We start from the raw sequence: 15,350 nt of genomic DNA, 5'->3' as shown, positions 1-15,350 counted from the left end.
GCCTTACAGCCTCCCGACCTCGATCACAACCAAAAATTTGTTGTCGTTCATAGTTGACGAAGCGGCTTTGCTGCGTTGGGCAAACAGGTGGTCTCAGCCGCATTTGCTGCAGTCGGCTCAAATTTAGTTGCGTGGAGGTGGCTGTAGCGACTGGCAGTTGGCCACCGGTGTGAAGTGGTTTAGTCTGGTTACTCTAAGGATGTACGAACGTAATCTAAGGTATATAAAAGGTCTCTTTAGCCATGAATCCCTAAACATTGATAGAACAATGGCGTGGGACCTTGATTCGTGGGGTACTCAAATGGGCTCTCACGGGAGAATTGCAGGCCCTGTGTCACTGTACGTACAGCACCGGCTGTCAGACGGTGCGCGTGACATCGGCCATGTTTTGAGGCGACGCGCGGCACCGCCCCAGCGGCCTGTGAAGTGTTCTGTGATCAAGTGGTTTATTTCATCGCAAAATCGATGGGTGCATGGAAACAAATTAAATATTTTACCTACCTTTCGAATCGTACAACTTATAGTCCATGCACAGAAAATCTCCCCTTAATGTCTACTTCTACATTCTACAATGTATGTGTAATCCTCTAGGAAGCTTGTGAGCCGTCTGCTCGAGTTTGCACAGCAGATGGTCTGGTCGGAGGTGACGTCATTATGAGATATTCTACTGTTGGCGGGAAACCTGTGTTTGCATGGGACTTGAAGCGTGCGTGCAAGAGCGATCTTTCAGGATGTGCAGTGACAAACCATTACGTTTATTTTTCATTGACGGTTGAGCCCTATTGACCCCCACGAAAACTGCATCGTAGGGGTAGATTTATCAAGATTTGCCCCGATTTAACCGTGATTTTGATGATGATGGAAATTAGGCCAATGTGGGAACGGGCTTTCTTTAAAGACACCATGTATTTGGCTAGGCCTCACTCACGAGAGGAACGTAAGGAGCAAAAATACGTAGTGACTTATTCTGGCACACCTGGGTCTTGCCTAGGGTCTCCCTTTAAATAGCCTTTGGTAGGCCTACGTGCGCTAATACCTTGCATTCCGGACACAGTAGTTTTGCCTTGTCCCTTAGCTTTGTCCCTCCCCCACTAAGAAAAATGATTAGGGTGACCTATGGGTTGCTCGGGAGGGCCAGGGATATAGGCCTACTTTCATTGGTGGGTGATAATCGGAATAGGGTTTGCAACCTCGAAGGCCGTGATAATGGGAATGAGCAACTGCTTTGGTCCTCTCTCTGCATACTGGTATTTTACTAGCGCAGCGAAAAAAGTCACAATCATCCGGACCGCCAGCTTGCTTGCCGAAGACATGTCGCGGTCCGGGTTCACGGTAAGACTGGAGTCTATCAGTCGTAGTTTATCAACAGAGACGATTAAAAATGGCTGGCGTGAAACACGTGAAAACGAAATCTGCTTGGAAAAAAGTCAAATTAGACCCGAACTTGTTCAGTGATGAGAATTTTTGCTCGTTGGTATCATTTGAAGAACTAACTGATTATGAAATTGTGGATGGTATAATAAAACCAACGTTACAGGTAGCTACATTGATGAAGTTTGTAATGTAAATTACAACAAGCCAAAAGTCGGTCGTGGACAAGTAGTCATGCATGCATGGACGGTAGTAGGCCTATGTACAGTCCAAATCACAATTGACATCCCGTGAATCGCGTCAATGACGCACTACCAAGCACGTAGGTAACACATAATTTATGCGAAACGAAGAGATAAGCCGTAAGCGCGTCGTTTCCCCCTGCATGGGCCCGACTTCGGCGGCAAGGCTTGTCATATCCGCTACACTACAGTAACCCGAGGGGTCAATGTCATTGCAAGGCTTTGACTAAACGTCTCTTGTCCAGCTTTGGATGTCCAGTGTTGCCTCTCCACAGATCAAAGTCTGCAATGTCCAGGGCCAGGCTGCCATGCTAACTACATACTAAACTGGCACGCCATCCCGCAGCCTGCCGATCAAGGTATCTGCACGTCGTGCACTACAGTTGCGCTCAAGTTTTAGTCGGTCCTTCCCATTACGGGCTGCTGTGTTCCCACCATGGCCCCTGGTTATTTTATGCATGCTAATTGTGATTTTCACAATTGTGTCTTGGTTTCAGCACGAGGGAAAGAAAGATGTCAAGAAGAAAAAGAAGCGAAAGATTGATTCCTCAGAAGATGGACGATCAAAAGAAACTGATAAAAAGTCCAATAAAAGTCAAGAAGGGGGTATACAGACTACGGCAATGGAAAAGATCATTGGGGGTAAAGTGAAAAAGATGAAAAAGGAGAAAATAAAATTGGCCAAGAAATTGAAAAGAACATTGAAAATGCAAAAACTTGGATTCATTGTAAAGAATATAGATGTGAAGGTGTTGGGCGGTGTTGCAGATGGAGAAGAAGGTTCTGTGATGGAAAATGTTGAAGAGGGCAGGATAGAGTCCAAGAAGAAGGAAGACGCGCAAGAAGTAACTGAGAAAAGAAAGGCAAAAAGGAAGAGGAAAAAGAAAGGTAAAACTGCATTTTGGCTGTGAACTTATCCATGCATTATGGTTGTGACTTTGTCCTCAGAAGACCAATTTGGGACAATATGGATAAAATTGAACGCCACGGTTGTGGAATTGTAAAGATCCTTTGGCAACATAGCAATGATTCATAAGGATGACTTGTTATGTCTTTCTGTAAGCACTTGTCATAGTTCTCAGCTGGGCCTATTGTGGCAGGGGCAGGAAGATAATAGTTTGGTACATTTTCACAGCCCACGAGAATGAATATTGAAATCAGCATTCTCTTGTTTTGAAAGAGTGCCGGCTAATTGCTTTAGAATTTCAAGTTCTGGCCAAAGTGGTGGTGCCTTTGGTCAGTCCTTAAGCTGTACATATATATATGTAACTTTGAAGTAATTTAAATCATTTTTCTTTGTTCTACTTCCAGTAAAACAAAAGGAAGCCAGTTTACCAAAGAAACAGAAAGTGTCCGCTGATGCTGTTGTGGAGGACAGCAGCAAGGGCAGTGAAACAGCAGGGAGCAAAATATCAACTGCAGGTAAATTGTTCAATTATCCAAGATAAAAAAATTCCAGTGATTAGACCAAATATTTATATATTTTTATAGTACACGTATGATTGGATCAAATGATGAATTGTAGTCACAGACTTACATTTGTTTTCAAACTTGCTGATTCTAAAGATACAATTTGGAAAAAGTTCCAAGTTTCATCAGAGTTTCACTTTTGAACATGATAAATTTAGTGCTGTACATTGCCAGTTTTCAATTTATTTTCAATTGAATACTCTATTAGATGTTCTAATGATTCATACCACTCCGACTTCAGACATGTCTCCCTGGAAGAATCTGTTCGTTCCCCCACTGGTGCTCAAGGCCCTTGAGGAGCAGGGCTTCACTTGTCCGACCCCCATTCAGTCATTGACGCTTCCATCTGCCATCAGGGACAGGAAAGACATAGTGGGTGCTGCAGAAACAGTAAGTCCTCTTCTCCAGCGTGTGCTTATGCTGACTTGTCGGCAGTGAATGTCAGCTCTGTTCAGAACTATGAATTTTTGAAAACGGACAAAAAGTAAGCATAATTTGGCAAGTAACAGCACTTCTATGGGCAACATTTTTGCAAAGGATATTTCCCATGTTTGCTTTGATCACCGTCTCATTCCTGATGCGGGTAGAACTGATCTCTTTATCTTCTTTCAGGGCAGTGGTAAGACGCTAGCATTTGGTATCCCGGTGATTCACCACATCTTGAGGCTGAAGGAAGCACAAGCCAAGAAGGACATGGTGGGTGACACGGAGCTGGCAGGCGAAGACGAAGATATGTCTGATGAGGATGAAGAGGAGGACATTAGTGATGTAAGTGATGCCGATGATGATGATAAAGACATCGGCGGTGCTAGCGACGATGATGAAAATGATGGTGAAGATATTGGAGACGAGGAAGATGCAGATGTTCCTGAATCTGATGATGATGTTGATAACGAAGAAGACGTATTTGATGATGATGATGATGATGAAGCTGAAGGAGTTGATTCTGATGGAAATCTATCCGAGCCTGAGAGAGATGAAGTAAATTGGGAAGCAACAGAGTCGGCCACTGCGAAGGCACGTCAAGCACCGCTGACCTCGAGACTTTTTGCTCTCGTACTGACTCCAACAAGAGAACTAGCCATACAAGTCAAGAATCATCTACAAGCTGTTGCTAAATACACCGGAATAAAGGTAAGCATTTCTCGTGTTCTGTGTCATTGTTGAAAAACATTTTAGGATACTGAATTCAAGCAAATTTGCTCAATTTCATATGGCCGTTCATGACTTCATAACTAACGTTTTTGCAAAAATGAATGTATTACAGACGATGGATTTAGAAGGAAAACTCTTAATCATTACTAAAAGTTGCTGACAAGAACCATGAAATCGATCTTCATTGGCCTTAGTTGACATGACAAACGTTTGTTATTTTCTTCAGATTGCTACTGTTGTTGGAGGTATGTCTCAGCAGAAACAGGAGAGGATTCTGAAGAAATGCCCCGAGATAGTCGTAGCCACACCTGGAAGGCTGTGGGAGCTTATTCAGGAGGTAAGAACTACTTCTCTCATGGAGGTTAGCGGTATATCTTGTGGTTTATAATTGCAGTTTTTAGATAGTACTTTTTCACTGGCAAGGGCTGTACCCAGGCACTTCACAACATCGGTCACTAGTTTAGATCTCCACAGAGGCAATCTAGGGCATCTGAAGCAGCCGGCATTGAGCTTGACCTGAGAAAGACCAAGAGGCAACCAGACCGGGGTTCGAATCTGTGACCCTTGAATAGAGAGTTGGACACCCTAGCCAGTACGGCACCAGACTCCACGTTGTCAGTGTCAGACACGTAATCAGAACAAAATGTGATTTCACGAGTTCATTGAGGTGAATTGTGACATTCTTTTGGTTTTTCCAATCACAAAATATTTGTTCACAATTTTTATTTTTTGCAAATCGCGGTCATTCGCAACATCTACAAATAATATAACTCAGCAATAATTAGGTAGTTTGCAGTATAACTCTGCAATAATTAGGTAGTTTGCAGTATAACTCTGCAATAATTAGGTAGTTTGCAGTATAAGGTAACTGATTATATAATTGTTTCTTCTCAGGATAACCCACATCTTCTGAATGTGGCTAGTCTGCCCTTACTTGTGATTGATGAGGCTGATCGTATGGTAGAGAAGGGACACTTCCAGGAGTTGGCCAGTTTGTTTGAAATGATTAACACGTAAGTATGAGCACACTGGCAATTTTTTCGGAAATGATAAAGGCGCAGGTAAATTACAGTGAAAAGCAGATTTTATTCATTATTCAAAATTGATGATGCCATTATGATATCGAATACATTTACTTTAAAATATTGAAAAAAAGTGCCTTAAAAATTTATGTTCAACATCAACCTTTCAGTATAGTGGGACGATTTTGAACTGTTTTTTAACCTGATCAGGACGTTTTTCAAGACCGGTCATTACACCAAAATTTGGTCAACACCAAGCCCTTGAAATTTAGCATATTTTACAATAATAATGAATATCAACTTACATTTTATACATCTGCTCTATTTTTCTGAGGGATATGTTGTATTGCTCTATCAATCTTTGGTGGCCTGGTACTGTTAGCCGAAAAAACATTCCTGACTGTCAGAGTCAGAGGTTTTGTGAAATTGCACCTTTGGTGTAGTTTTAATTCAGCTTTTTTATTACACCACTATGACAGTTATTTTGATAAAATATTGTTTTTAATGGTGTTTTGTTCTCACGAACTTTGCTGACCCCAAAAGACACCAAATTAAAACCTTTGTTTTCTTGATTTACCGTACACTAGATTGTATTTCGGCTAATAAGTTTCATTCCATTTCATAATTTTTAAGAGACGATAATCAGAAAAGGAAACGCCAGAATTTTATCTTCTCGGCAACGCTGACGTACGTCCATCAAGCACCAATGAGGTTGATGCTCAAGAAGAAGAAAAAGAAGAGAAAACAAGTTAAATCATTATCACAGACCGACAAATTAGGTAAGACACCGAGCATGGCAATAGTTTCGTTCAGGTCGAGAAATCAAATTTTCACTCCTAGTTCCTTGTTCCGTGCAGTTCGTCACATTTTTAAGATCACACACCTGTATCAAACCAATCAGCTTGCGGTTGTACACGAAAATAGTTCAGTTTAAGATCAATGCGTAGTCTCACCATACCAGTTGTATGGTATTTTCCATTTAAAATATAATTTTTCTGAAATTGCGAATTGGGTGCATTTTTTAACCTTTGAATCATTTTGTCCGTAAGCAGGGTATTCATTCTCCTTTGATGGCTCGATCAGCTTGCGATGCATCGTAAAATATTCTTTTAAAGGTTTTCCCCGAAGAGTTGACTGTGCTTGTCACCGTTTTCTGTGGACGTATTCCACATGTGACTAGAGGACCTGTGTACTGATCCGTTCTGGTATTTACGGAGACTCGGTCACGTTGGCTGACCTGGTACGAAATCCAACAAATCACCAGAGATGCTGCTATGATAAGAACGATTGTTGTGACAAAAACGGGATGATGCATCATGAAGTCCACATAAGTTGGTGCCGGTACTGCCATTGTCTGCTTGACTCTGTCAAAAAAAATTTTTGGAGTTGAATGAGTGATATTTTTCAGTGGGTCCAGGTTCTCTCGGGGTAGGGGGCCATCCATAAAGTATGTATGCATCAAACTGAAGATTTTGAGATGCCCCCCTGTACACACATTTTGGACAAAATGTACAGGTGTACGCATTTTCCCCAAAATTCCTTGACCCCCCCCCCTTCAGTGTACGTACTAAATGGAAGGCCCTTAGTGGAATTGGAATATGCTGTCGGCTTAAAAGCATTTGTTGTTTGTAAAAATTTGAAATTTGTAATTGAATTTGAAAATTTCCTATTGCGTAAATATGTACTGAAGAAATACTTCAGCATTGCCGTTGTGAAGACAGATATACATATGCTACCGATATACGTACCAATTTCAGCAAAGTTGCATGCATGATAACTGCACTACAGCAGTGTGTATGACTGCATTTCTATTTTCCTGACCCACGATTAGATAAGAACGGCGTAGCCCTTTAAGCTAGGGGGTCAAATTGGTTATCTTCAAGTGACTGTATACATTACGGTTGGGGGACTGGGTCATGTTTGATTCAGCATTAAATGTTTTCTGTGTACAAGAGTGTCAGTGATAAGTTTTGTTGTACACGTACTATCAGATGGGAGAGACACTATGATAGTGACTTTGTGAAACTTAATCTGTCCTACCCAGCACCTGTGAATAGCTATAGACTCTCAATCAATATCAATATAATTTGAATATGGCTTCAGGCCTAGAAAAGTAGAGTATCACCGCAGGTGGTGATTGTCGGCTAAGCTATGTACCTCAACTTGTTTCCTATCCCCAGGAACCCTACCACAGAACTACAATTCTTGAATGTGCACAATGCATTACTACAGGGTGGCCCAGAAAGGTTTTCCCTAGCACGATAGAATTCTATTGTGTATCCATTGTGTAAGGGAAAATAATTCTGGGCCACCCTGTAGAGACCACTTATTACTTACCATTTATGAAGACATAGGGATTTAGAAAAGTCAGGTCCCATCTCCTGGGGTCTATTAATAGGCCTAACAATGGCTGCAGTTTTCTAAGAAAGGACACATAGTATCCCCTCGTCTCTAAAAACATGGCTGCAGTTCTAGAAAGGCGTCTGTAGTCCTAGAAAGTTGGGTACCACCACCTGAGCTAGCCTCCTGGTTAGCTTACCTCTGGGGAGCTTATACGACACCGTGGGGTCAGTCATCCGTCTTCCGTTAGCGGAGCACGTTTCGTCACCGCTAGGGCTTGATGTCTAAAACGTGGTGTGATGGTAGCTTTGGGCAATATGTCCAGACGTATTTTTCTTTTTCGCGATATGACCTACTTTCTGGCCTCCAGGCGGCCATCTTGGAAATTGGTTTTTGCCTTTTTGAAGCCAATGGTTGTAGTAGAGTGACAAAATTTTTATGGTGGGTGTATTTAATAAGGGTAAATGACATATCACCCGGGTTTTTGATTTGATGTACTTTTCAAGCCACAGATAAATTTCACTAAATCACCGATGTGGTGGCACATTTCGTTTCTATTTGAGCTAGAAGGTTCTAAACTTGTGAGGACATATATCTAGGGACCCTCTATTCTACCCCAAAAATTTGTCAATTTCTCCCCATATCCACTGCAAATGACATGCATTACATTACCCGAGGTGAGCACATGATCCCTGGACCATTTCATTTCTTAAGAACAATGGCTGCAGTTTAATACCACCTCCTACTGCCTAGAAAAGACACACACCACCTTTTGGTCTCAAGGACCAAGTCACCTTTTTGTTGATATGGCCGTTTGATATAAAAGGATACTGGGTATTCCCCTACTTACTTGTGATTTACTTTAAAGTCATGTGTTATCTATATCACCTTGGTTGCCTTTATCATTGATATAATAGAGGAAACTGGGTGTTCCCCACTTACGTTAATAGTGTCATACTCAGTCTGTAGATGTCAGGTCAGTTGAATCAGAGGGCAAAGTACAGTAGAACCTCTCTATTAAGGACACCCTCGGGACTAACAAGTGCTGTCCTTAATAGAGAGGTGTCCTGATTAGAGAGGTCAAATTGAATGGATATAATCAATTTGGGACCAAAACTAGTGTCTAAATAGAGAGGTGTCCGCTAAAAGAGGTTCTACTGTACTGTTAATTCCATGTTTAACAGGTTTGATCAAGAATTCATAGTCTTTATGAATTCTTGGTTTGATGTATTGATTGCAATGCATACATCAAGGCATGTCCATACTTGTTTGGAAATAGAGCCCTAAAACGTTGAGGAAATAAAACTCATCTGAGCAGATCTATTAGTTCTTCAGCAGACAGAGGCATAAATTGGGTTGTTAGTTCTGAGGTCAGGAAACATCAAATACCTGGTATTGGATGGGATTTCTTAAAAATACAATAGAATGTCCCTTAGCCGACACCTCGGTTACCCGGAGACCCTCTCTTATGACGACCCTGATTTTGGTCCCAAATTGGTCAATTCAATTATTTTCACCTCTCTAATCAGCACACCTCGCTAGGACTGAAATACAAGAATGGATTTATGCTTGATATTTTTGTGTGAATGTGTGGTATATATTGATAGTATGAGCTTGGTTTCCAAGGTTGGTCTGAGAGACAAGCCTAAAGTGGTCAACATTACCCGGAATGTACATATAGACAGTGGACAAAATCTCATGCCTGCTTTGTCTTGTTTCAGATGCCTTGGTCTCCCAGGTTGGTCTGAGAGACAAGCCTAAAGTGGTCGACATTACCCGGAAAGTAGGAACAGTGGATACATTGATGGAGGCCAGAATCAACTGTACAAATCCAGAAAAGGTAGGCCTATGTTATGAAATTATCTTAATGGGACTTATGCTATAGAGTCTGCAGCAGGAGTGTTCCAAGTTGGTACGGCGGTGTTACTTTGATCGTTGATATTCTGACAAGAGGCGGTACAATCATATTTGCATCACTTTTCAGTCCTTTGCATGAGACAGAACTGAAGTTTCTTGTATCTGGCATGTTTTGTGTCAATGCCAGGGGGAAAAGGTCCTACCAAATAAGAAACATGGGTGATATGAATAAAGACTAGCAAATGCTTTTACTCCAGTTTTGTACAGGAAGGCGTAGTGTAAATGTACATGGAGATTTAGATAAAAGCATTTGCTAGTCTTTATTCATATCACCCAATGAGTAGCTTAAGATGGACTCTACTTCTTGCCGAAGACGAGACACTAGGCCTATAGAGAGTTTCTACTATGCGAACTTTGCGGTCTTTAAAGTGTTGCATGTTATGTTTTCAGGACATTTATCTCTATTATTTCCTGCAACAATTTCCCGGGAGGACGTTGATCTTTGTGAACAGTAAGGACTGCCTGAGGAGACTTGTGTCGATCATGACTTTGTTGAAATGTCCCCCTCTACCTCTCCATGCCGACATGCATCAGAGACAGCGACTGAAGAATTTGGATCGATTTACTGGTAGGTTTTATTGTCAGAGAGAATGAAATAAGTAAAGAAAAATCAAGCTGCATTGACCCAGTTTTGAACCACAGATCTTTGAATTGCCGGTTCACTGCTTTACCAATTGACGAGGGCAATGTATTTTTGAGGGCACTGTCTGCCTTGATGACAGATGGCTTGATGGCCCTACCACCCTTCACAACCAGTTTTAAGGAGGACAAGAAGACCAAGACCTTTTCCAGCACAACTGTCTTTCTAATGCAGACAGGGAAAGCTTACTTGAGGCAGTAGTGAACACCTGTCCTTCAAATGGGAAGTAAAACTGAGGTTGCTTGAACCTGGTGCCTATGCAAGGGCATACAAAAGACCCCACCAACTGAAAAATGAGAATAGCTCAAGATGAACTCTTAATCTTGCCTAAGATGGAGTTGTAAGGCCAATAAATCCAATTATTGCCTCATCATAGTGAGAATGGCTGCGATGATTTCTCCACTATTGCCTTTGCCAGCACCAAAAGCATTGTAATTCATGACATGTGATGTACTTGGTTCCAGGGAATCCAAAAGGTATTCTCCTTGCCACGGATGTAGCTGCAAGGGGTCTTGACATCCCTAATGTTCAGCATGTTCTTCATTACCAGGTGCCATATACAACAGAGGTGAGTGTGAGGGCAATGGTGTAGTAATTAGAGTAATGGACTACCAGTACTGAACGAGAGGTCATTGGTTCAGTTCCCTTCCGATGTCAATCCTATGATCCTCGGTTTCTGTGTCCCCATAATTGAAAACGACCTTATTATGGTTGGATAAGAAGCACCTGTTTTGTGAAATTACTAGGATAATGTCAGGCCTTTGTTACAAACAGAGGCTAGTCAGTATTAAGTGTGAGTGAGGGTAAGGGTTCAAGGTAGGACCGATCAGGGTAAATAAAAATCAGGATTAAGTTAGTTGGTTAAACAGGTAACCTCCGTTCCCACTCCCAGGGGACGTGTGAATGGGTACTGCCAAATAGGGAGTCACCTGTACCAATAGTACCAATGCAATGCACTACTTGCACTTCTAGGACTCCGCTGTCTGGCCAATGGTTTTGCCCGGCTGGTGTTTCGTATGCCTTGAAGCACTGGCTGCATATTTAATCGATCTCTTGGCAAATGAAATGTTGAAGTTCGCAAGAAAGTCATTTATGATTAGCTGAACTTCTGCAAGTGTTTGATGTTCTCTTTCAGAATTACATCCACAGAAGTGGACGTACTGCTCGGGCGACGAAAGAGGGTCTCAGTGTTATGATTGTAGGCCCGGAAGACATCAAAAACTATAGGAAAATAATCAAGTCTCTGAATAGGGGTTGGTAGTCTATGAACTAGAAAGCATACTCTTGAGGAATTGAGGAATTCACAGATTTGATCCATGTAATGGCCTCTGCAACCAAGCCAATGAATGGTCTTGATTTTCTGCCGAGTCCCAAGAGATTTTAACTTTTTCGCCCAGTATATCTCTTAACTCGATGCTCATGTCAAAAGTGCAATATGAAAGCAATTCTTCAACACAGATCTAGTTTCATTTGAAAATTTGAATACAAACAATAGCCATTCACTAACGCAGTTAAAGTTTCATTTGAAAACGGCAAAATGTTGGCCTAACCTCTTGCCTGTTACTAAATGTGATCTAATCTTTTTCATGTAGATGAGGACCTTCCACTGTTTCCAATTAATGATGAGATTTTGCCAGCTATTCATGCCAGAGTCGAGTTGGCCAGGAAGATTGATGTTGAGGAACACAGGTACGGACATGCTTTACATTCTTCATCTTCAGCGTTCGCTCTGCATTTGGAGGTTTTAAATCTCCAGAGAGTATTCCTCCAAAGCGGGATGAGCGTTTTTACATCTTTGACCAGATGCATTTTCTCTCCATCCTGACTCTCTGGGTTTTTACCACAAACATTACTTTGCCCGCATAAACAGTCCTGTCTGAGTATGACAGATATTTCGTTTATTCCACATTGTGCTTGTTCAAATACCCAATACATGGAATCTTTACACATTTTTTCAGGGTGAGAAAGGCAAACCATTCAAATAACTGGTTCAAGAAGGCAGCTGAAGAGATGGACATAGAGCTGGACGAGGACCTGTATCCTTCTAAAAAAGATGTTTAGGCTGACTGACTTGAATGTCAATTGCAGCCGAAACATGGCAATTGAAAAGAGTCCAGACTTTGTATGATGATGTCAACTACATGTACATTGCAGTTTGAATTTATATTTTACTCATGCAAACTGTCTCTGCTTTTGGGAGCTAGACTCTTGGAGCAGTGCATTTCGTCATGCTATTCATACATTCTCGTGGACATTTTCATTCACTTCCACCCCTGTAATCAGGACGCCTCTCTATAAAGGACAGCAATTCTCAGTCCCAACATTGTCCCTATTGGGCACCTTCCCCATAGAGGTATACGGTATACTACTCTATACGCGAACAATGGCTTCACAAAGGGTACATGACCATGAAACTATTGTTCGCGTATAGTATAGAATAGGGTATAGCTCTATGGGGAAGGTGCCTTAGAGAGGTTCTACTTGAAATGTTCCTTAACTGCCATTCAGCCTTGAGGACACCGGTTCAAGGGAAGACCAGCGCCACCACAAGGACAAGTTAAAGATGATGAGAGCCGACCTGAATGCTGTTTTAAAAGCATCGTTGATTCCACGGAGCTTCTCGGGAAAATATCCGACCAAGTCGGGGAAACTGGTACTGCCACATACACCTAGTGAGTACTTCATTTCAGAAATACTTTGATAGATTTGGGCAAAGCCAGGCCATAGACAAGCCATTTGAAACAAAACACTAGCAACTTTTTCAAGCTATTTTAGCCTTTTTATGCATGTAGTGCCATCTTTTAGAGAGATCGAGGATATGTGTGTGACTGTCTTATGTCTGTGAAAATTCGTTGATTAAGGGTACTTACTCATGTAAGGTTTGCTTGTGATGATGAAATGGTGTTGTCATTCAGAGTCAATGGTGGCCAATTGAGGCAGAGACAGAACAACGTCTCCTGCGCAAGGAGGATGAGTTTATGGCTCATTAAGATTGAGATCTTTTTGGTAAATGAGAACAATGTCTTTTGACTAACTGCATTAAAAATGAACTCGTGGACCATTTGATTCTGACTGAAATAAGGTGAGCGAGGTTTCATGGTCTGCCTTTGGTCAAGCAATTGAATGTGTTGTGGAGTTTCGCCGGTTAGCTTGCAAGATATTTCCACATTCTCCTTTTAGGCACGGAAGAGTCTGATGCGATATCGCGAGTGAGGAAAGACACAGCCAAACACAAGAAGCTCGTCGCTAAGGAATCAAAGAGGGTACCGGTGGTGAAGAAGATAGAAAAGAAGAAATTCAAAAAGGACCGGAAAAGGAACCGGAAACAAAATTGATGAGTTGTTGGATATAATTTGATAATCAGGATATGATTGGTCTATTAAAATGAACAGTTCAAAATAAAAATGTGGGTTTGAGTCATTTGAGTAAATAAATCTTATAAAAAAGATATTCCTTATATCCTCTTTGTCTTTCCTTAGTTTTTAATCGTCTGCTGTCATTTGTATTCTCAAGTGGAGCACTGGCCAATTCATTTCAGGTCAAGGGCATGTCACAACCACTTTATCAATAGCGAGGACCATCACTTGCCTTGCCATGTCACAACCAGTAAAGGTGCTCCCACAAGTGGTCTTGTAACAAGGACCCTTTGAACCTCGGGGGGGGGGGCACTCCAGCTTTTCGATGACCGCAGAAAAGACATTTTCACAAAACTCTTGATGTGTAAGTCGCTACCAAGATGAAGTTTAAGATTGCTCCTACAATGATCCTGAGCAGTTTGTAACCACTTGATAAACATCAAGGACTGCCTCTGGAGAGGCCTTTGCTAAGCCACAGCCACATTGATCAACAGCAAGGATCTCCTCTCGACTGGTCCTTGCCATGTCGAAGCCACTTTATAAACAGCAAAGAAGCTCTCGCAACTGATCCTGGCTATGTCTCGACCACTTCATGACCTTTCTGCGGAGGCCTCCAAGAACTGGATACCTTGTGACTCCGTGCCAAATGATTGAGATATTGGTGAAGATTGAGCCCATAAAGGGGCAGTGTGCAAATCCAATGTCATGAGTAAACAGTCTGGTGCTCACTAATCCTATCTCTACCTATGGCTTAAATAGCATGCTGAAGACTGATGCAATGGGCAAGGATTCCTGGCCCCTAACCACAGCACACTGCACCACACATTGCAAATACAAAGCAAGAAGCAGTCCATTGCAAGCTACTCATGTTTCTCACATTGAATGCTGAGCTTGCCCTGGCATATGCACCAGATACAAGGAACCTCGGTTTTACGTCTCATTCTAAAGACAAAGCAATGTGGGGTAAAGTGTATTGCTCAAGGACACAAAGACAAAGCAACAGCGGTCCTTTCAAGAATCCAACCCACAACCTCCTGCTAATGAGCACAGTGGACAGTGCTCCAACCACTATGTCACTAATCTCACTCCTTTTACAACTGATCCTGGCCATACCACAACCACTTCTTTGAGATCAAGGAGACCCTCAACTGATCATAGCCTTGTCACATCCATTCATAAACATCAAGGACCTTCCCTTGATAGCTGATCCAAGCCTTCTCACAACCATTTATAAACATTATGGGCCCTCTCTCAACTAATCCAATGGATTCATAAACATCAATGGCCCTCTCTCAACTGATCCTCTGGCCTTGTCACAACAATAAACATCAAAGTTCCCTCTCACAACTGATCCTAGCCATGTCAGAACCATGCATAAACATCAAGGGCCTTGTCAAAACCATTTATAAACATCAAAATTCCCTCTCACAACTGATCCTAGTCATGTCGGAACCATTCCTAAACATCAAGGACCCTCTCACAACTGATCCTCTGGCCTTGTCAAAACCATTTATAAACATCAAAGTACCCTCTCACAACTGATCGCCACGTCAGAACCATTCGCAAACATCAAGGACCCTCTCTCAACTGATCCTATCGGCTTGTCACAACCATTCGCAAACATCAACGACCCCCTCACAACCGATCCTATTGCCTTGTCACAACCATTCGTAAACAGTATAAAGGACCCCCTCGTAACTCTTCTATTTCTGAAGCATTTGCTCTGTGCTTGGAGATGTTAATCTCGTGGGAGTATCCTCCTCAAAGGCACGGGGTGGGTTTTTTGCATGCCGCTACAGGTAGTTTACAATTGTTGGGTTTTTATTGGCCTTGTGAC

General features: G+C 42.0%; 2 protein-coding genes and 1 long non-coding RNA gene across 5 annotated transcripts in view; 1 reads left to right on the top strand and 2 right to left on the bottom strand.

Annotated features, from left to right (window-relative positions):
* LOC135486593 (serine/threonine-protein kinase PLK1-like) overlaps positions 1-601 on the bottom strand; it is a 104,068-nt gene extending 103,467 nt beyond the window's left edge. The window contains exon 1 of one of the 2 annotated variants that reach the window (XM_064769520.1): positions 502-601. The gene's annotated coding sequence lies outside the window, so the exon portion shown is untranslated. The remainder of the gene's footprint in view (positions 1-501) is intronic. The other variant, XM_064769523.1, reaches the window with a different exon arrangement.
* Positions 602-1,381: 780 nt separating this feature from the next.
* LOC135486646 (ATP-dependent RNA helicase DDX24-like) lies at positions 1,382-13,577 on the top strand. 2 transcript variants are annotated; one of them, XM_064769602.1, is made up of 16 exons: positions 1,382-1,537; positions 2,111-2,501; positions 2,925-3,035; positions 3,325-3,473; positions 3,696-4,217; positions 4,465-4,575; positions 5,133-5,251; positions 5,894-6,039; positions 9,322-9,440; positions 9,908-10,085; positions 10,622-10,725; positions 11,293-11,410; positions 11,750-11,846; positions 12,116-12,193; positions 12,666-12,829; positions 13,338-13,577. In XM_064769602.1, exons 1-16 carry the CDS (start codon positions 1,382-1,384, stop codon positions 13,490-13,492), a joined length of 2,718 nt encoding a protein of 905 aa, XP_064625672.1. In that variant the 3' UTR covers positions 13,493-13,577. The 2 variants fall into 2 exon arrangements, with proteins under 2 accessions (XP_064625672.1, XP_064625673.1); XM_064769603.1 differs by lacking the exon at positions 1,382-1,537 and adding an exon at positions 1,631-1,693.
* On the bottom strand, positions 5,305-8,604 carry LOC135486648 (uncharacterized). Its single transcript, XR_010446735.1, has 2 exons — positions 8,451-8,604; positions 5,305-6,624 (listed from the first exon to the last, which is right to left on the bottom strand). It is a non-coding gene; the product is annotated as an uncharacterized LOC135486648 (long non-coding RNA).
* Positions 13,578-15,350: the final 1,773 nt, after the last annotated feature.

This window comes from Lineus longissimus, chromosome 4 (genome assembly GCF_910592395.1).
Source record: "Lineus longissimus chromosome 4, tnLinLong1.2, whole genome shotgun sequence".
NCBI classification, from domain to species: Eukaryota; Metazoa; Nemertea; class Pilidiophora; order Heteronemertea; family Lineidae; genus Lineus; species Lineus longissimus.
This window is presented reverse-complemented; position numbering and strand designations above follow the sequence as displayed.

Coding starts and splice junctions, on each gene's coding strand:
- LOC135486646 (XM_064769602.1), top strand. CDS start 1,382: ATGGCTGGCGTGAAACACGTGAAAACGAAATCTGCTTGGAAAAAAGTC. Junction 5,252..5,893: donor TTGTTTGAAATGATTAACAC/GTAAGTATGAGC, acceptor ATAATTTTTAAG/AGACGATAATCAGAAAAGGA. Junction 10,086..10,621: donor GAATTTGGATCGATTTACTG/GTAGGTTTTATT, acceptor ACTTGGTTCCAG/GGAATCCAAAAGGTATTCTC.